At 44.8% G+C, this 13,553-nt stretch overlaps 1 protein-coding gene across 6 annotated transcripts in view; it reads right to left on the bottom strand.

The window, feature by feature from the left end:
• The window catches only part of RAPGEF6 (Rap guanine nucleotide exchange factor 6), a 120,654-nt gene that overhangs the window by 89,099 nt on the left and 18,002 nt on the right, over positions 1-13,553 (bottom strand). For all 6 annotated transcript variants that reach the window (XM_066977033.1, XM_066977035.1, XM_066977030.1 and 3 more), the window contains exons 2-4: positions 7,480-7,550; positions 6,814-6,870; positions 5,394-5,477 (exon numbers count right to left, since the gene is read on the bottom strand). In XM_066977033.1, the coding sequence (XP_066833134.1) occupies positions 5,394-5,477; positions 6,814-6,870; positions 7,480-7,550 (212 nt within the window). The remainder of the gene's footprint in view (positions 1-5,393; positions 5,478-6,813; positions 6,871-7,479; positions 7,551-13,553) is intronic.

The following is a 13,553-nucleotide window of genomic DNA, read 5'->3' as shown; positions in this document are numbered from 1 at the left end:
TCACGTCTCTTGGTATTTAAAAGTTTGGGTATTAAAAAAAGTAAAATAAAAACATTTCTGTGGTGCAATTATCATCTCCAGCACTTTGTGAAACCTCCATAGAACACCTGCTGGAAGAAACTACAAATAAAACAAAAGGAAGCGACTGGAGTGGGGGACAAGACGATGGGATCATTTAGTTGTTGAGAAGTCTGAATGTAGTCCTTCTTCACTACATACTTTTGAGACTTTCACAGAAGATTATTCAATGCCAGAAGAGATGCACCATGTACTCTCCTTGCTTTGTAACGAGAGGAGCACTTCCAGTAAGATGCACATGCTTCAGAGAGCAGGACACACGTCCCCAGCCCCTCGCCTACAGCCACAGACAGAGCATGGACACAGCAGGCACACCCTGAGCAGGAAGCCTAGAAGGAAGGACCGGTGGCAGAAAAATGCCAAAATATGTTTCCATGTCAGAAGCTGGCAACACAGGAGCTCTGAGCTTCTCATTTTTTCACTGAAAGGCACAAATAATAGTAACATAGGTTTTACAAGTAAAACTGATTGGTTTTAGATGATACATTTGAGGTATAATACATTTGAAAGCAAAGTTACAAACCTCAAAAGTTAAGATTTCTAAAAACCAAGAAATATAAGATGTGCAAGTTGCAAGTCCTTAATCCTCTATTCCTATTCACCAGCACTGATGGTCCTGTAAAAGCACGGGATTTTCTGTGCTGCTGGTACTGTCACATAAAGAGTCTGAAAAACTTTATTCTGCAACTCGCAGTGGCTGTTTATTATAAGATTGTTATCCGCAAATATTAACTTCATAAAAAATAAGCTAAAATAATTTCAACCCAAGCCACTATTCATAAGGCAAAACCCGAGTTCCTCTTTCATTATGACAATTTCTCTTGATTCAAGCATTTGTGCCTTCTAATTTTACCCCAGAAGAAAAAAAAGCAATGGCTTGCTCAGTCCCTGGCACATCCACAGCTCCCGGGAAGACGCCATGCCATGAGCAGAGCACGAGCATGCCCCAGCCCTGGTCTCAGCTCGGCTGGGTGACTTCCAGGCAGCTCCGAGTTTCTCAGATGCTGCTGACACCTCCCTGCTGGCTGCAGGAGGGCCCAGCGCAGCCAGCCAGCCCTCTCCTCAGCTCTTTATTCACTGCCTGTGGCCCGCTTGCTCCAAACGCCAGCTACCTCATCTCCTTAAAAATCAGTCTGCTTCAACCTCCTTTTCCCCTGCTAGGCATCCTTGAACCATCATCTTTCCAAAACAATCCCTTTTATAATTAATTAGATTTGGGAAGAAAAAAGAACAACAACACTTGTTTTTAACCAACAAACGCACTACCTGAATTTAGGACAACAACACTGATTTACTCCACTTGTGAGGTTTCAGAAAGGCTGTTCACAAATTTCTTGGAAAAGCTGGGAAAAGAGAAGTGTTTGTTTTCAGTAACATCTTGAATGTTTCAAGACTTTGTCTTTTTCTCTTCAAGGTTCAATTCTCACAGCTGTAGGAGGCTGTCATCCACATAATTGGCTTCAAAAGTTCCTCCAGGTCCTTGATACATTTCCTATGGCTAATCTTGCTGTGAGTAATCTCCTTCAAATATCCTGCTCAAATGAATTATCTTGATTAACAAGCAAGGTTAACACAAAAACTCTAGCTTGCTGACATGATTTTCCTTGCACAGAACCCCCCACTCCCGTTCTTTTGGTCTGGCCATCGTTCTCGTGTTAGAAGCACATTCTTTTCCTGCTGTACCACACCTATTGACAAACCCGTTCTCCAGGCAATAGGGTAAATCAAGGCTGTGTCATCTTTGTACCTGGTATTAATGATCGATCTGCTTCTTATGTAAAAATAAATAACTTACAGAGCTTCTCTTATCATCATTATCAGTGTCAAAATAATTACCAGATTTTATCCTACCCGCATGCAGGTCTTAGTCCTCCAATTTTCAAGCCAATTTCTGAATTACAACTTGCACAGTAATTCTTCCATTTGAACAGAAAGCCTTTCTCAAGTGCACGTCCCTACTCATTCAAGAGCCTACAACGAGTCGATAAAGCAGTGGCTGCCCACCTTCTTATGCCTCACCTGGGCTGTGCCTCGTGCAGGTTTGAATCTACATATCTTACCTTTTAAAGATCTGTAGAAGAACAGGAAGGTTTTTCTGAGCTCTACTGACTCAGAAATAACCAAAAATGTTAGATAAAACCAAGCCTGGAAAAATAGGGGAGCTTAACCAGCGTGTTAGCTAGTTAAGCTAACGGTGGTCTACCAAAATCTCCTCCCATCCATCAAGGTAACTTCTGGGTACATTATAGAACAGGCACAAGTGTTACGAGAAGGTACCAGGAAATGGTCAATCACCCTCTTCCAGTCCTACTTCTGGAGACCACAAGTACCTCACTGATAACCAACTCTACCAGCAGTTTCTCAAACAATTATTAAATAAAAGTTACCAAGCAGTTAATCGACAGTACAACCCTGATTTTGAACAATGATAACCCAATAAAACAGATGAAAACAATAACTGTTAGAAAAAGGGGCCTTTAAACCCCCTGTTCCCAGGAAATTCGATGCCTTTAACTGACACACACCAGTATCTTGTTTCTTAAGGCTTATGAAAAATTGCTCCAACATTCCGAGCAAAAGAACCCTGAAACGTACAGGAGTTCCTTAAACATGAAGTTTGTCAAATGCTCCAGAGGAAAAATAAAATTGAAATTGCCGTGCCAATGTTACAAACGTAATTGGAAGGGAGGGAAGTTATGAACTACAGACAAGGATTGAGTTTCAAACTAGAATCCATTTGCTAACTAGTATCTGTTACAGAAAGTGCCTCTGCCTACCCAGGTCCTCCAGACTGAGAATTATTCAAACCAGGCTCGTGACCTTTTCAAAGCCCTAGGCAGTCTCCATAAAGCCTAAATTCTCATTGCTGGTATTTATAACCTGCCTCACGTTAAGAGCTCTATTTTGGTCCTCACCTATTTTCCCCAGGGATGTCTCAAAGCCATCATCAGTCTCCCGCATCACTTCAGTGCAGATGACACCCATCTCTAACCTCTCTCGCCTTTGCTCACGTGTTGACACATTTATACCACATTCAACAAATCCAATAGCTGGGCTTTAGCTGATGCCTGTCTGAGCTGGAAGCCACGCAGGAAGCCTACCAAAAACGCCCTGGCTGGAAGGATGCCTCCACTCCCCTCAGCAGCCTCAGAACACTTCAAGCGTGATTTTGTTTTTGACTTCCTACGCTTCCGATCACTTTACTGTTGTAGGAGGAATAAAAAACCACAGATAAATCAGTATCGTAAACAATTTTCTCTTCCATACAGTTTATGTCACTAAGATCAGACAGGTATGTAGCACGACATGCTCCTTAGGCATGAAGAGCACAGCATCGAGTTCTTTACCCAAAGATTGTTTGAATGGACAAATGTTCTTCATATTATTTTTTAAAGCCATATTTTTCCCCTTTCCATTAGGGTAAATAATATTGCCAGAGGTGGTTAAACGTTATTTTCTAGAAATCAATGCACAGAGCAATACTAAAATACAGAAAAAGATCTGGGGTAAGAGGGGGGAAGACCACAAATCAGCTCCACTACAATCAATTCAGGTAATTTAATTATTCCTACTATGTTATCAAATTTGAATTTAAAAAAAATCAATTAAAAAAAATATTTCAAAGATGCTTTACACCTAATGATACACTGCAGGTCATTTCCACTCACCTTTCCGCTCTCACTGCTAAGCAAAAGGAAAAAATAATAGAAACAAACAAGCAAAAAAAGTTACTTTTGTTTCCTATAATACCCAAGGGGATGAGAATGAAGGCAATGCTGTGTTTTCTTACAGATGCATATTTAAGCTTCCTTTCAGAATGATTTGGTTGGGGACAAGGAATAATGCATAAGTGTTACTTTAAATGTAATTAAACAGTGCTAATTACAGTTATGAAAAGAACACTCCTAAATTATCCAAGGCACTGTTTCATATGAAAATAACCCATAAAGGATTGGTGACTGCAGCTCCCTCAACTACAAAAGAGTAATTTGAGGTATTTAGACCAGGAAAAGTAACCAAACTTTATCACATTGTTACATGGCACTATAATGATTCTTTATTTAATTTTTATTTATTTTTTTATTTATTTTAAGTTATAAGTTGAAGTTGGACAGTGCAAGTATGCAATTTAGCAAAGTAGAAAGCAAGCTGTGCTCTTCCTTCCCCTGTTTTCACATCCAAGCAGCACTTCCCCTTCCCCATCTGTGTTCCGGGCCCCAGGGAAGGCGAAGGGGGACTGGGACTGGTTTGCTGGTGGCAAGACCAGAGCCAAAAACATTGGGGGAAACAAAAAGGTTTGGTTTCAGCATCCTTCTGCCCACCTTGACTCTTCACTAGCTAACTATAATTCTAGCTTATCTAATTGTACACGTCTGCATTTCTACTCCAAACCTTTAGCACACCAAAGCTCCATTTTTCCCCCCACTGTGCTGTTTCTGCAGGGCTGGAGCAGGAGATGAGAGCACACCAGCGAGCACACCAGCGGATGTGGCTGCAGATGAAGCTGCCCAGTGCCCGCAGGAGATGGAGCCCACCACAGAACCACGGCCCCGGAGGGAAAGCCTTTCTCTTGTCTGATGGAGGTAGCAACACTTTTTATTAATCTCATGAAAAAGTGCCCAAATTGGGTACCAAGATAAGTCAACTTAACAAAAAAAAAACACACCCCTGCCTTGCCTAGAAGTGCAGCTTGAATGCAAATAAGCAACACGAAGCTTTGAGATACAGTGAAGTAAAAATTCTGAGTGAGGTACAAGGTTAAGCAGAGCACCACAGTGCAGCAAAGTCCAGCTCAGGACAAAAACCATGCTTCAGTTAAAGCACGCCACAACTCTCACTGTGCTTCAGCTGTAAGATGCAGTCAGATTTCTGTCATATGCTCTCTGGAGCCAACACCACTGGCCTCTATTCTCTTGCTTCATACAAAAAAATCACGTATGTCATTAAAAACAATCTCAAAGCAGGGGCAGAAGCTGTGTGATCTGCATTGGTGTTTTTCAGACAAGGAACTCTGAGTAACTCCTGTTGTGTGGCTGCTTTGTATAAAGGGCCCCCAAGTTAAAAAGCCTAATACAAATTCTCTCAAACCAAAAAATCCAGCCAAGCAAGACTTAAAAGCCATCAAGTGCAGTACTGCATGCAGGAAAAGTGGAAGGGAATTTAAATGAAATTAGCAGAACGCTTTTTTCCACTACTCAACTTTAGAAAAAAAAATGAAAAAAATTTTAAATGGAAAATGTTACAGTAACATGAACATTCAATTAAAATAAGATCTTGGATTACTTTAAACAATAATAATAAACAGCTCTATATACCTGCAAGGTGGTAAAAACATGGAGTCCTTCATGAGCACAGAACCGGAAAGCAGTATATACCAGCATCTTGCAATAGTTTCTGAGCTGTAAGAAAAGGTACCAAAACTCAGTGACATCTACTTTCTCTTTAAAGCAACTCAACAATAGATTACCAAAAATGTTACTGTAGTAAAGTAAGTATCGGCCACCTTGCAAATTTAGGTACGCGGACCAGAAACTTAAGAGATTTGAAGGAACACTACCAGGAACTAATTTTTATTTTCTAAACAGATCTACATCCAGAATGTTTCTTATGCCTTACAGTTAGATTTCTAAGTGACATAAATGTCAATTTTTAGCAAAAACAAAACTGTTATATTTTAGTGAGAACACTTAGTTACACTGAAGGTGTTCACAGAAGTACAAACACAGGAATATTTTCATTCCATGGGAAAGTTGATTAGCATGTCACCACGGACAGTTACTTTAAATCGACCTGTCAGGCCGTGTGGGTAAAGCACAAGACTCATACATTCGGCTCCTGCTTTGCTCTCCTCCACACTCGCATTGTGTGCCCACACAGCGTGGCCTCCCGCTGCGTCCCTCGGTCCTAGATGGGGGACAGGGGCCTTACCAACCCTCGCACCCCACAGCCGCGAGCTGCAGACCCACACAGACGCTGCTGTGCTTTACTGCGGGGGATTTTGTCTCTTCGTGGGGCGCTGCACCGACGCTTCCCAGCTACAGCCTCACGCCACCTTCATTTACAGCATGCAACTCTGCATCTACACCACGACCTGGTGCTGGGAAGGGTTTTGTGGCGCGCACACCCATCACGAGAACCAGTACGTGGCAGCTCTTTAACTTAGATCAGGTGTGCTGGAGGGCGTGCTTCACACTGAAACTAGGATTAGCTGTGAGTTGTTAAATACACCACAGCCAATGCTAAAATGTGACGAACAAGCGTATTTGACTCCCACCAGGAACCTAAAAAGAAGCTAAAATACTAGTTCTAGTAATTTAAGCTTAAAAAAATAGGTTTTTTAAAGTGTTTGAGCTCCATTCTCTGCTACAGGACAATGCTAGCACCAGGTTCCCACTCGGCGGCCAGCGCCAGGGGAAGAGTGCCACCTACTGAGCCATCGCCACCGCTCCCACCAGCCACCCGAGGCAGCACTGATTGCTTTTTTAATTGATCTGGTGTGGGCACAGGCACCCCTGTGCTGCCCGTGGAGCTGCGCTGTTAATTCGTGGGCACCTCTCAATCGTCAGCATCCTACTGCCATGACAATCACCTCTCGTCAAAGCTTTTAACTGGCCCGGCCAAGCTTAAGCATTGTAAAGTCTTGTATTTACAATTACTAAGTGATATTAAAACATGTAAAACAGTGGTTTTGCTTACACTTCTGCTGGAGAACTCCCATCAGCGATATGTACTTACCAAAAGAGAACTTGGTTGCCCTTGTACCTCTCATAGCGGGCACTTGATGACATTATTCTGAGGAAGAAGAAATTTAATTTCAATTTTAATCCCCAAAGATCATAAGCCATTAATGATCACATTTCAGCAGAATCACTTTAAGGCTTTGAGACCTCAAATTCCACTCTTTTTTGTTCTAAACAAAGGATGTGCTTAACCATAAAATTCAAATTATTACGGTGTTCTTCATTACCCAAATAGATAACATACAACTTGTTCTCTAAGTGTTTAAATCACTCCTACACATTGGAATTACCCATAGCAACAGAACTGAAGGAACTAAAATACTTCCAACGCACTTTTTGTGCTTTGTTGGCCTTCCATTTTTTGTTCTGAGATCATCTGAGTGTCTGCGGCATTAAAAAGCATTTGCAATCCAGTTAACACAGGGTACTTTCTACAAAGTCCTTTGCAGACATATGGCAGTAAGCCCTGCCTTCATTGTTAGCAAAGCTAATTAGTTTGGATTCGATGCCACATCGCTGCAGTGACTTAGCTCAGCAATGGACTCGGATAATGTCCTGCCACCCCGAAGTGCAGGCCGAGGAAAAACCTTGCTCATCTCCACAAAAACTGTCTGCATGCTGGCTGTGTTATGCGATGCTAGCTAGCTCCGTTGTACTTTACCTTAGCTGGTGTTCCCTGAAGTGTGACAGTATGTCCAGTCCATGAAGGAAAGAGTAGATTGTATTTAAGTCCTAAAAAGAAAACAAGGGAAGAAAAAAGAAAAGACATGAGCAACTTCATTCACAGCATCTAATCACTTCTGTGCTACTTTCTAAGGTTCCAAAACATGTTCCACAGCCTTACAAAACAATTTTAGAGAGGAACAAGGCCTGGATCAGTAGCTAGGCTGGGACATGCACAGGCTTGGAGAACCCTGCTCACACTTAAGCTGCTGAAGCAAAAAGGGCAAAGTTCAGTTGATGCAAAAAGAGTTACCCGAAATAGATTTTGAAGCAGACTTATTAGAAACCTCTCTGAAAATGATTTATATGAATGGATACTGCAGCAAACGACATACAGCGTAAACCCAACAGCACAGTCCTATTCCTCCAGGATCAAAAATCATTGAAACATTGCCATTTTTTCCCCTATTTAGAAGAGTCATTACAATCTTGCAAAGTTACCTTGCTAATAGCAAAGAACACTGGAGAAAACCTAAGCCACGTAGTCTCACTACAATTCATAGTGCAGAGAACTACAGTACCTTCTCATAATAAGAACATTAGGTGCGGACATGAAATATTTTCCCTATCTGAGACCCAGCTGGTATCCCCATTACAAACTCTGCTCCATCCTACTGCCTCTAACTGGAAGTTCGCGTTAAAAGTCACTCCAAAATACTCTTCGGCAAAGGCGAAGACAACGTGGAGTTAGATTTGTCCCCCACCTCCTACTATGAAGACTCGGCATCGCATCAGAGCCACCCGATAGCAACCACGGAAAAATGCAACTTTTCTGAAGCAACAATATTAAAACTTGCAGATGATTTCACTTTAAAGATTGGACTTTATATAGAAGTGGCAATTAGGAGAAGCAGCTGTTTAAACTTCTCACTACACAGAATTCTCTTTAGTCACAAAAATATCTGTGCTGATGGTGCAGGCCACATGCTAAGAAAAAGCTCACTAGGGCTATTCATCACTTAATTTACTATCCCGAACAGGTGGGCTGTTAGCATTAAATACATGCACAACAAAATCATTATACGCCACGCAGCAGTCTCTCCAGCTTGGCCTCGGAAAACATGCTCTGAATTTTCAAGTACTGCATTTATACGGTGTTTACAAAAGATAAATCAATACCAATGCTAGCCTCAAAGTTTACAATAGATTTACTTTAGAAAAGTTCGTTGGTTTAATAGTCAATGTTTAGAAATATAGCGGACACAGACTGTTATACCAAGGGAAAGGTCAGATGTAATTGCAGGCCACGTAAAACCAATAAAACTGATTTTTTTTTCTAAATGTCATTACCAAACCCATGAAAATTAAACAGAAGGCCTGAATGTTTAATGCTCCATCTATAAAGCATCCGTTTCACACCGCCCAGTCTCGTATTAACCCTCAGCTGTGAGTTACCACGTACTCGATTTTTTTGTAGTGAAACGCCCACGAGCGCCAGCTCCGAAACAGATCCCCGAAACAGATCCCAAACACAACGCTTCTTGGGGTGAGACCCCAAACGCGACCACCAGGGCCTGTGGGCAGCCCGGGGCCGCTCGAGCCCCTGACAGGCTGTTGAGCAGGAGCCGCACCAGCTTCCCTGACAGAAAACGTCCAGCACCGAGCCGTGGCAGAGGTATCCTCCGACCACAGAGCACCCCGGTAGTTAGCAGCATCTTGCTAGTTAAAACCTGAATGCAACAAGGGAAAAGCAAAGCCCCCATGGCCGGCTCTTCCTCCTCCACCTGGGCCCTGCTTGCCCGGCTGGGGATGCTCCAGCTCCGGCCAGGCCCGGCCACAGGCAGCAGCAGGGTTATGACCAGAATTTTTCACTCATTCCTACGTGTTGTGTCTACACACGCTTGCCTACATTTCCTTCTGAATAATTCAGTTGAGACACAGTTATAATGATGTCTTTTAAATGCGTTACATTAGCAGTCCTATTGTCATGAGTTACACAGCACTGTAAGCGGAATAAAAGCTCGTATTCACGCTTCACAACAAAGTTCAGGCTGCACATACAAAAAGTGACCGCATCCTCGAGGATTATTCCTCACACCTCCACAGAGCAGGTTACTCCAGCACGCCCTGGCCGTGGCACAAAGCGGCCTCAGCATAAAGGGATTCCTGCCCAGAAAGCATCCCTCATCTCAGGGACATCCAGTCCACAGCAAAGATGGAAAAAAATAAAATCAGAGCAAGGGATTTTGGAAGAGCCATCCCCACCGTCAGCTCCGCTGGGTGCCAGCAGCACCAGACCTGCATGGGAGCACATCTCCCCCAGGTTGTGTCATCTCCGCTCCGGCACAGCGTGCACCCATGCAACGTGCTTTAAATGTCATGCTGACAAAGCTTTGTTCGCCTGTTTGTTTTAAAAAAGATCCTTCACAGACAGCCAGGGGAGTTCTTCCTTCTCCTCACACGCCCCTGTAAAATCTAACGAGGGAGGTTTACCCGCAGCTCCGTTTTTCCAGATAATGTAAAAATTTCACACCAGTCACACATGGGGGGGGTTTCCTCCATTGCTCCCATCTCATTTAATTATTTTCATGTCCAACAAAAGGCAACAAAGCTGGTGAAGGGTCCAGAGAACAGGTCTTATGAGGAGCAGCTGAGGGAGCTGGGGTTGTTCAGCCTGGAGAAGAGGAGGCTCAGGGCAGACCTCATCACGCTCTACCATTACCTTAAAGAAAGCTGTAGTGGGGGGGGATTGGGATCTTCTCCCGAGCACCAAATGATAAGATGTGGGGAAACGGCCTCAAGTTGCAGCATGAGAGGTTTAGGTTGGGCAGCAGGAGATATTTCCTAACTGAAAGGGGTGTGTGGCATCCACCCAGGCTGCCCATCACCATCCCTGAAGGTCTTCCAGAAATGCGTAGATGGAGAACTTAGTAGCATGGTTCAGTGGTGGACTTTAACACTAGGTTAAAGGCTGGAAAAGGCCTCCAAGATCATCCACTCCAATGTGAACAATTCTATGGCACCAACAGCACTGGCACAGCATTTGCAAGCCCACATGCCAGGCAGGGTTCGTACCCTTGCACACCCACCTGGACGCTGCCAGCCCAGCTGCACGGCACGTACCGCACACGAGAAGTCCTTAACCACAGCCCGCAGTGCTCCTTTCACCAAATCCATCTTACCAAGCCAAAAATAGGATTAGAAACTGTTATTTTAAACATCTGATCTACACTGCGGCACCGGTTACAAACGCCAGACAAACACACAACCACAGTACAAAGGGCAGAGATTACTTCTGCAGGTATCTATCCGTTACAGAGAGAAAGTGCTATAAAAAAGGACGGTACCAAAGTGCAACAATAAATGGGACGGGAGCAGAACTCAAAGATCTCGCTGAGAAATTACAGAACCTTTCCATACAATCTCTTTACATCTTTCTGCCAAAACCCATCTGAAGAGCAATTATTGACAAAAAAACAGTATTTCCACACGCACAAAACTAGGGATCAAGGTCAAAGTTCATTTTTTTATTATTATTTTGTAATCTTTATTTTCAGTGCATTTATCACCCTGAAACTACGCACAGTATCTGCCTTGACATAGTACAGCCAGACGTACTCCTCAGTGTTCAGCGGACAACTACACCTTGTCCGGTGTATTTCTGGAGGAGCCAGCTCACGTTTTCTGTCCGCCCAGCTAAAATTACAGCTCCAGCGAGCCACGGGAAGGCGGGGAGCTGGGCAAAGAGCAGAGGGGAGCAAGCAGCTGCTGTTGGAGACCGACAGGAGCTGGGACGTGGTCGCTGCATGCACAGCAGCCCCACAGGACTCATCTTCCTCACCTCCTGCTCTCAGTGCAGAGCTCAGCAGCTGAGTGCCCTCGTTGGGAGCAGGACAGATGCCCGCCCGCCGGACAGACGCCAGGCAAAGCCACGAGAAGGCCCGGAGAGCCAGGAAGTGGCGAAACAACTGCTACGTCTGCAGAGCAGAGGGCACGACGCCTTCACACCCATCACGTGCAGCGTTGGGCTGTGTGGGGAACAGCGTGCGCCTAGGCAGGAGGGCAGAAATCAAGGGAGGGCTCTGCCGGGGGCACTGCTATCGCCCGGCTTCCGTCGGCGGCAGCTGTTATCGCCCGACACACGCATCCTCCCGGCACAAAGCTGGGCCGGCCGCTAAGCCAGAGAAAAACAGGGAGATTTCAGCAGCAGCGTGATGTTGTGTAGATCAGCCTTCTTTTACAGCAATGTCCTTGTCCCAAAGCACTCTGAAGGGAGTGAATACTTGCCCACTTCTCCTTTTCCCCGCCAGACGCCTGCTCACATAATTGCTACAAGACGCCGCAACTGTAGTGCGAGGAAAAATTTAAGAATCACCAGCAGCATGCATTGAAAACTCATCACATAAGAGCAAACCAGGTAAATATAACAATTACCATTCTGCTTAGCACAGAACAGCCCCCAACAAGGAGGGTATCCCTGCCTCTCTGCCACCCGAGCAGTCTGTGTCACTTCCCTGCTTCACCCTTTTCTCTCCCAGTCTTTTCCCTTAAATCCTGGGAGCAGCTTTACAGCGCTTGGGATGGAAGATCCAGAGGAATGAGGGTGGTCTCAACTACAGCGTTCTGAACACAAAGTTTTCTGAACAATAAAAAAAAATCCAGCCAGAGCAACTGCAATTTGCATGAACCACATTTCTTCGCTGTAAGGCAGAAGTAAGGCTTCCAAGACGAACTCTCCTGCAGCGTTAAGAGTGGGCACTTTGGAATGAGAACGAAATTATTGCATCAAAAGCAAACATAAAAATGAAAACCTGATGCTTTAAATGATGTGACCCCAGCCAGGTGTGCTAGTAACACATGATTACATTAAAACACTAAGCAGGAAATCTGTTCTATTTCTAAGGAAAATGGAGTAAATTGTTCCAAAATGAGCTCACTGTTGCGAGTTCTGATAAATCTCACGAAGAGCCATCCTCAGCAGTTGCACCGAGCTATCAAGGAGCCAAGGAAGCCATAAATCCCTCCACAACCCCTCCCGCACGTTACATGCTTCGTGTCACTTGCAAGGGGACACCGGGACCACGCAGCACTGCCACAGAGCCAGGGCTCAGCGATCCAGTGGATTTCTTCCAGCTCCCACATGCGATGCTTCGATCAGCAAGTCCCAGGCTGACGGCTCTCACAGGCAGACCTGTCCCGCAGCATGGCACAAAACCCATCCCTCCGCCCCACCGCAGCACGTTCAGTTCCTGCTGCAGGAACGCACGCTTGGCTCACTTGTGGCTCCTGATGCCCGGTCTGGCTGTGCTGACGAGCCACCAGGGCTCCCCGCCCGCACAACAACCTGCTTCTTGAAGCACACGGCATGGCTGACGGGGTGCTGCATCCGTATTTCTGCCGGGGCAAGAAAAGACAGCTGCCAGGATGCTTATTTTATATGCTTCAGAGCAAACAAAAGCATTAGTGTTTTCTGAAGGTGTTACAGATTCATCTGTATCACAGACAACATATTAAAAAAAAATTCTGCCTTTGAAAGGACAGATAAACCATCTGGTAGCAGCTGTAAGACGCATTCCACTGACGTTGGAGAGAAGCCCCAGGTACGGCAGTTCGGGGGGCAGGAGGCTGCATGGCTGCAAGCTGCCCCAGCCTCCGCGCTGAGCACCAAGTACCATGGGAAAGGAGGCTGGAAAGAAACTTCAGCAGGATCCAACATGCATTCAGTATCGGGATAAGGATTTTAACACCCTCTGGAACAGCGGCTGAAAGTCTCTATATTAAAATCATTAATTAGAATGCCTACATTTCAGTAAAGCAAACTGAAGTAGTTCTTGGAAAAGGGACAGCAAGCTGCAAACAGCCGGCTCCCCTCCAGCCTGCCGCCTTGACTGGCGTTAGTGATTCAGCAGGCTCCTTACATAGAGGGAATGCAGCTTTTATTGGGAATCCTGTCAGCCTCAATAAAGACTCTGTCACCCGTAGGGGGGCGTAGCAGAAGAGAGGAAATGTTACTCAGCACGGTTTATGGTTTTCATTGCTTCCCTTCCTGTTACTTCACCGAAGGCTGGGATC

This window comes from Anser cygnoides, chromosome 14 (genome assembly GCF_040182565.1).
Source record: "Anser cygnoides isolate HZ-2024a breed goose chromosome 14, Taihu_goose_T2T_genome, whole genome shotgun sequence".
NCBI lineage: Eukaryota > Metazoa > Chordata > Aves > Anseriformes > Anatidae > Anser > Anser cygnoides.
This window is presented reverse-complemented; position numbering and strand designations above follow the sequence as displayed.